Source organism: Malaclemys terrapin, chromosome 11 (genome assembly GCF_027887155.1).
Source record: "Malaclemys terrapin pileata isolate rMalTer1 chromosome 11, rMalTer1.hap1, whole genome shotgun sequence".
NCBI lineage: Eukaryota > Metazoa > Chordata > Testudines > Emydidae > Malaclemys > Malaclemys terrapin.
In genome coordinates this window covers 767,166-774,688 of record NC_071515.1, presented here as the reverse complement: position 1 = coordinate 774,688, position 7,523 = coordinate 767,166, and the positions used below count along the sequence as shown (strand labels likewise).

At 49.6% G+C, this 7,523-nt stretch overlaps 1 protein-coding gene across 1 annotated transcript; it reads left to right on the top strand.

The window, feature by feature from the left end:
• Positions 1-6,019: 6,019 nt before the first annotated feature.
• LOC128845203 (zinc finger protein 3-like) lies at positions 6,020-6,859 on the top strand (the record flags this gene model as incomplete). Its single annotated transcript, XM_054043597.1, has 2 exons — positions 6,020-6,394; positions 6,482-6,859. Coding segments are annotated over 2 exons (753 nt in total), but the record flags the coding sequence as incomplete, so codon positions are not given.
• Between the last annotated feature and the right edge of the window lie 664 nt (positions 6,860-7,523).

Here is a 7,523-nt window from a genome sequence, read left to right as displayed (position 1 = left end):
AGCACCTAGGCAGGGTGAGATCAGCCCGTGAAGGCCTTTTCCACAGCTCACCACCAGATGTCAGGGGAGAGCCCGTTCTGACTCTGCTTACAAATCACCAATAACTAGAGAGTTGAAGGGTTTTTTTATATCTAATTTGGTAATTAAATGGAAAATGGGAGAAATCTGTGGGATTTTCATCAATATTTAATAAATAATTGGAAAGTTTTTGTCTCCCATCCCCAGCCCTGCCATTGACACAGGCAGGGGGTGACACTGCATTAACAAGGGGAAGGATCCGGAAGGTTCCATGGCATTTGGGAGGAGGCAGGAGCGGAGGAGGGGCAGGTGATTGACTGCTGATGGGAGGGGGCTAAGCTGGGTTGTGAGGGGGTAGCAACTGGGAGGGGATGGCCTGGGCTTGGACAGTCTGAGAGGGATATTAAATATTCAATAATTTGAGAGAAAAGGAAAATCTGAGGGGATTTTATGTCCATATTTGACAATTAGAGTAAATTTGAGATAACCTTTTTTCAATATTGGAGAGATGCGACAAAAGTTGAGGTGATTTTATTTCCAAATTTAAGCATGAGAGAAAATGACAAAAACTCGAGGTGAAAATTCATGCCCAGTAATTTTTAAAATGGCCATTCCTTAAAGCTGAACTGAAGAGCAAAGACTAATCAGTGCACTGAGTCCCTTTGGGCTTCTCTACATGTAGAGAGGTCTGACAGGATCCCGGAGTCTTTCCCTCCTGAAAAAGAACAACTCTGTTTTTGTTTGTTTGAACCTTCAGAAGCAGCAGAGCTGTTAAGACTTATTTATGTAGAGCTGAAGAATGAAATTGTTTCTTTTCTTTAATTACTATTATTAATAAGACTCCATATTGTAACTCAAACTCCATTTTTGAAATGCTTACTCAATTTTGTAAACCCTGCTGTAACCTTCATTTTGCAATACCCTGCTGTAACCTTATTAGTTTAGTTCATATGTGTGAATGAGGTATGCACAGATAATGGAATCAACCTCCAGCCCCATCCCATCCCGATGAAATAAAGTGTAAATACCAACAGCTGAAAATGCAGACAACAGCCCTAACAAAGTAAGAAGAGTCCACCCTAAAAAGAAAAGAACAAAGGTACAATAGAAGGAAGATCAAAGCCCGGTCCGAGGCTGAAAGTCAGGTCTGCAATTGACGGGTGATCAGTCACACCGAACCCAGAGGCAGCGTGACACAGCAAGACCTATAGACTCTGGATTCAAACTAAAAGCCTATAAAAAAGATGGGTGAGATGGAAGACTTTGGGGTAACATTCTGCTGTCAACATGGAAGGGCATCAGTGCGCCCAACAGAGACCCAGCTCGTCCTTGTGCCCGACTTTCCTGGCCAGTTACCGCCACGAGCTATGAACCCAAGCTGCGAAATCAAGCCACGGACTCAAGCTACGTTCAGGACTGGTAACTATCCAGCAGCTGCAGAACATTTGATGTGTGTGTGTGTGTATAGGTATTAGCTATTGGTTATAGATCAAATTGTTATAATAATAAACTTGGCATCTTTGCCTTGTCCCCTGAAATGATCCTGTGTAGTTTAGTCTGCATAACACTTAAACTGACAGAATGAAAATAATTTCCCCTCAACTGATTAAGAGCCAGATTTCTAAAGGTATTTAGCTGCCTAGCGACATGGAAAGATGCCTAGATTTTCAGAAGTGTCCAGGTGTCTAACTCCTATTGATTGGCATCTTTAGGTGCCAAATCTATCTTTTAAATACTACACTGGTTGCGATTAACACAACAACAATAACAAAAAAGTCTGAGATACAATAAAGTTTCATTTGCCACATTTCTTGGATCTTATAAACCTACCAGTTCTCCTATTGTCCACAGAGTCTTTTAGAAAAATTCGGGATTTTAAGATAGGGTTACCATACGTCCGGTTTTTCCCGGACATGTCCGGCTTTTCAGCACTCAAACCCCCATCTGGGGGGAATTGCCAAAAAGCCGAACGTCTGGGAAAATGCCGGCCAGGCACTTCCCCTCCTGCGGCGGCTCTGCTCCTCCCCTGACTCTTCAGCTCTGTTTAAGAGCCGGGCTGCCCAAGCGCTACCGGCTTCGGGCAGCCCCCGTGCCTCCGGACCCTGCGCCGCCAGAGCCCGGGAGGGGAAGTGCCCGGCCGGGGGCGCAGGGTCCGGAGGCAAGGGGGCTGCCTGAAGCCCGAGCGCTACCGGCTTCACGGTTTGCCAGGCAGCCTCCAGACCCTGCGCTCCAGGCTGGGCGCTTCCCCTCCTGGGCTCCAGCTGCGCTGGGGAAGCGCCGGCCGGGGGCGCAGGGTCTGGGGGCTGCCTGGGAAACCGTGAAGCCGGTAGCGCTCGGGCAGCCCTTTTCGCGTGGCTGGGAGTGGGAGGGAGGAGGGGGTGGAGTTAGGGCGGGGTTGGGGTGGGGAAGGGGCGGAGTTGGGGTGGGGCTGGGGGTGGGAAATGGGCGGGGCCAGGACCCCATGGAGGGTTCTCTTTTTTTATTTGTTAAGTGTGGTAACCCTATTTAAGACAATTTTTTATTTTTAAAAAAGAGCAAAATATCTCCTAGGCCTCTTTCATTGGTCAGAAAAAGGCAAGAATGGTCACAAAAAAAGTCATCTGTAAGTCACCCTCGTAAATCCTGGATGCATCATTTCACAGCCTTTTATAAACTGAAGCTCAGCCCCTGTCAGGATTAAGTGGAAGGCAGCAGGGTTTGGCTATAAATATGAGTTTGACAGTAGGGACCGAGGGGCTAGGCAGCAGCTCTGCAGAAAAGGACCTAGGGGTCACAGTGGATGAGAAGCTGGATATGAGTCAACAGTGTGCCCTTGTTGCCAAGAAGGCTAACTGCATTTTGGGCTGTATAAGTAGGGGCATTGCCAGCAGATCGAGGGACGTGATCATTCCCCTCTATTCGGCATTGGTGAGGCCTCATCTGGAGTATTGTGTCCAGTTTTGGGCCCCACACTACAAGAAGGATGTGGGAAAATTGGAAAGAGTCCAGCGGAGGGCAACAAAAATGATTAGGGAGCTGAAGCACATGACCCAGCAGCACCAGGGGTCAGTGCCGGATGTGTAGTGGGCACAAACACTGGGTAAGGGTTCCTGTCCCCTCGGTTCTTAGGAGGGGAAATGCAGAGTTAATGCTTATGGCATCCCCACAATGCAACCTCTACTCTGCCCTGTTTCAGCAACACCCCAACAAGCCAGTGACACACACCCTAGCGCTCTGCCCTCCCCTGCTACAGGACGCTCTGGAAACAGCGCGCAGGGGCAGTACAGCACGAAGTCTGACATCTTCTCTTTGCTAGGGCAAAACTTGGATTTAGGTCCAATGTGACAAACAGAAACTTCTGACCCCTGGCTGGCACTCACACACTGCTCCCACTCCACACAAACCAGCTCGGACCTGCAAAGTGAGATCACCCCTTTCCCCTCGCCCCGAGGTTTCCTCCTGAGTCGCAGACTTCGCTTAGCTCTCACTGAGCCCTGAGGATCACTAGCACATATGTCACCAGGCTGCTGACAATCTCGGTGACAAGACCTCACCCTTGTGCACGTTCACGGACCCAGCCTCCAGCCCTTAGCACGGGCATGAGGCAGACTAGGCCCCCAAGTTTTACATGCAGCTCTCTTCCTATCACAGTCACATCTCTGCCAAGCTGCTCACAGTCATCCACAGCTGACACACATGCAGGAAAATGCTGGTATTCCGATCCGTGGAACACAACACAAACGGTGGCATGTTCTTCTTAGTCGTTCTTCATAGCTGTAGCTTTCTATGGCCAGAAAGGACTATCTACAATACAGGCCAGGAATTTCATCCACTTACAGCTGTACTGAGCTCAATACCTTGTATTTGACTAATCAGCCTCCACAAAGACGTCCAGTCTTCGCTGGAAGACTTCCTGAGATGGAGGAGCCTCCACTTCCATTGGTAGTTTGTAAACCTTTGCACCAGCCTTACTGAACCATTGCCAGTGGCTATTGCCAGCTCCAGGGTTAGGGAAGGGGCAGAGTTAAGGTTGTGTTGCAATTGTGGCATGTTCTTGACCTCTGCATGGATGTAGTTTATGGATATTTAATTACCTTTAATTTTTTAATTGATTCTTTCTCCCCCCCCCCCGCCCATAACTATGTCTACCCTAGAGCTTTTCCCAGCATAGCTGTGTTGGTCAGCGGGGTGATTTTTCACACCCCCATCACACAGAGCTAGCCTAGCAAAAAGTTTAAGTGCAGACTGGGGAAGAAAGTGGGTTTTTTAGTTCAGAGAACTTTAAACTATTAATCTTAACACAAACATTGTGGTATAAAAGGGCAAAGCTTCCAAGAGGAACTTCTGCCGAATGCAAGAAAAATGCACCACACACATCGTGTGAAAGCTATCGGAGCTCGGGCTCAGGCTTCAGTTCATGGGTGTCGTTCAGGTTCAGTGGCCGCAGCCCATCCCCTTGAGCAAACCTTTCCCTGGGCCAGCAGATTGCTGGCAACCCTCGCGCACTTCCTAGGGACGTAGTCTGGCAGCACGTGTGCATTTCCAGGTCAGCGACTGCTCAGTTTGGCTTGTGCTGCTCTGAGATTCCAGATTCCGCAGCTATTGGCTTTCAGAGCTGGTTTCCTGCAGAAGACGGGGTGTCCTGTATTAACAGATCAATGCCAAGTGACTGAGATCAGTCCAGGGACAATTAGAACCAGTTTCAGCCCCAGCTGTGTGCAAAAAACATTTCAAGACCAAGATGATTTTGTCAAAAGCTGCCTAGGGTGGTGGGGCTAAATCTCAGGAACATCTTTAACCGGTCACCCCATACTGGGACCAGTAACCCGTCCATGAATGACCATAGAAACCAGCACATTTCAAGGCCATCTGAATGCACCTGTGGAATTTAGGGTAGTTAGAATAGTTGGTTTTTATGCAGAAAATGATGCTTCTGTGGACTAGCTATTGCCTCTGCGGGAGGTGGATGACCGACCCCGACAGCAGAACCTTCCCATTGCTGAGTATCTACACTGACCCACTATAACAGTACAGTCATGGTGTCTCAAGTGTAGACACATCCTGAGATACGACATTCGGTGACACCCCCCATCCCTCCTATTCCTCACTGCGCTGAATCCCACCAGCCCGTGCTCACCAGTCCCGGCTCTCCTACAACTCCCCCGTTCTCTCGGGGTTTCTCTCTGGGATGAAGAAGCAGGTCCAGGGTAACTTCCCCTCTGGCTGGGGCCTTAACTTCCTGGAACGTGGAGTTCCTGTCTCTGTGTTTTAGGAGCCCCTTTGCTGAGCAGCGTCTGGCTGTGTGTGTTCCCAGCAGAGATGGGGAGAGTTAAATCCCTCATACGCAGAGTCTCCTGCACCTGGGGAGCTGCCCTCAGCCTTTCCCTGCTGTAAAATGGGCTGGGGTTAAAGTAATAGAAACGTCCCATGAATTCTCTGATCTCCCTTGTTTTCTTTCCCCTGAGCAGTGTGTCCAGTTTCCAAACCTGATGTGATCTCCCAGCTGGAACGAGGGGAGGAGCCGTGGGTCCCGGATCTCCAGGGCTGTGAGGAAGGAGAGATCCCCAGAGGTGCCTGCGCAGGTGAGGGATCATTAAACCAACTCAAAGCTCTCAGGGCCTGAAGGAAACAGCTGGGAGTCCCTAAAAGCCTTGTGAACTCTCGGGGTTCAGGAGTATCCCCAGGAGGCCGTGTATCCTCAGGGCAACTGTCGCTCATGGCTTCCTGCACATCCTGACTGACACCTGGCAGAGCTCCCTCCCTGAGGGATGTGGAGGCAGAATTGTTCCCCTCCTCTCTCCCCTATGGGGAAGAGTTGTGGACAATCCAGCTACTAGGTTTCTTCTCTGTCTCTCCAGCTCTAATTTTGGTTTGTTTCCCCCTTTCCATCCCTGTCTCTGAGGTTTCTCTCTCTGTCCCAGCAGGTGCTGGGATGGTGAGTGGGGAGAAGAAGCAGAATCCTCAGCAGGAAGATTCTGAGCAAGTGGCACCACATGGGGGATTATCGCACAGCTCCAGAGGGAATGTGGCCCGGCATCGTGTGCAGGGCAAAGCCTGTGAGAGTCAGCACAGGCCAGAGAGGGAGCAGAGAAACCAGCCAGCGGAGAAAGTGGGTAACTCCATTAATTGTCAGGGAACTCACCAGGACCTCCTGGAAACCACAGCCCAGCCGAGAATACCCACAGGAGAGAGAAAAAACACATGCACTGAGTGTGGAAAACATTTCACTAGCCACTCAGGCCTTTTAAAACATGAGAGAATCCACACTGGAGAGAGGCCCTATGGATGCAGTGTGTGTGGGAAAAGCTTCAGTCAGAGCATTCACCTTATTCGACATCACAGGATCCACACAGGAGAAAGACCCCATGAATGCAGTGAGTGCGGGAAAACCTTCAGTGTCAGCTTAGACCTTATTGGACATCAGAATATCCACATGGGAAAGATACCTCATCAGTGCTCTGAGTGTGGAAAAACGTTCACACAGAGTTCAGCTCTAATTACACATCAGAGGATCCACACTGGAGTGAGACCCTATGAATGCCATGAATGCGGGAAAAAATTCAATGTCAAGACAGCCCTTAATACACATCAGAGGATCCACACAGGAGAGCGCCCCTATGAGTGCTGTGAGTGTGGGAAACTGTTCAGGCAGAAATCAACCCTAATTACACATCAGGCAAGGCATACAGGAGAGAGACCCTATCAGTGCTGTGAGTGCGGGAAAGGCTTCAGTGTGAGCTCAGACCTCATTGTACATCAGAGAATTCACACGGGAGAGAGACCTTATAGATGCTGTGAGTTTCATCCAGGGCCCACCCCTTACAAGACAGCAGGGTGTTCACAGGACCGCGACGCAGCGTAGAAACGTTGTGTAGGGTGGAGAAAAGACTTTTTTTAAAAACACATTTGCTAATTCCCACATAGCGACCTTGTGGTTTGCACCATTTGTGTCCCTCTGTTCTCTCACCTGCCTCGTGTGTTGCCCACTTGTGCCTTTTACAGGTCGCCCTTCTCTGGGGTGAGTCCCGTGCTCCTTTCCCCCAACTCCTTTCTCCTGTGAGTCATGGGAGTGTGTGTCCTTCCAGCAAGGAGTTTCCATCAGCCCCAGGTTTGGGAAATTGGGGTGACCACAAGTCGCCTCACTGAGTGAAAATGGACATGGGGTTTGTCTTCTGCTCTAGGATTTCCCTTGGTGTCGGCGTGCTGGAGGTAGCTATCCTGATGTAAACACACCGCTCTGTTTGCAGTGCTGACATAGCCCAGGCACAGGGTTTGGGGTTAGCTGGCATCTTCCCCTTTGGCCTGTCCTAATGGACACCCATTTTCCTGGTCTGGACAATCCCTGAGCATCACGTTTATACTGTCACCCCAGGAGCAGAGCGATTGTTAGTCACCAAGTTCCCCCTTTGCTGACAAAATGTCTCCTTCCCAGTTGTGCTCACGCTGGTCCAGGTGGTGCTGGGCAGCAGATATTTTACTTTTTTACCATTTTCCTTATTTAAAATATATTTCCATGTAACAAGGAG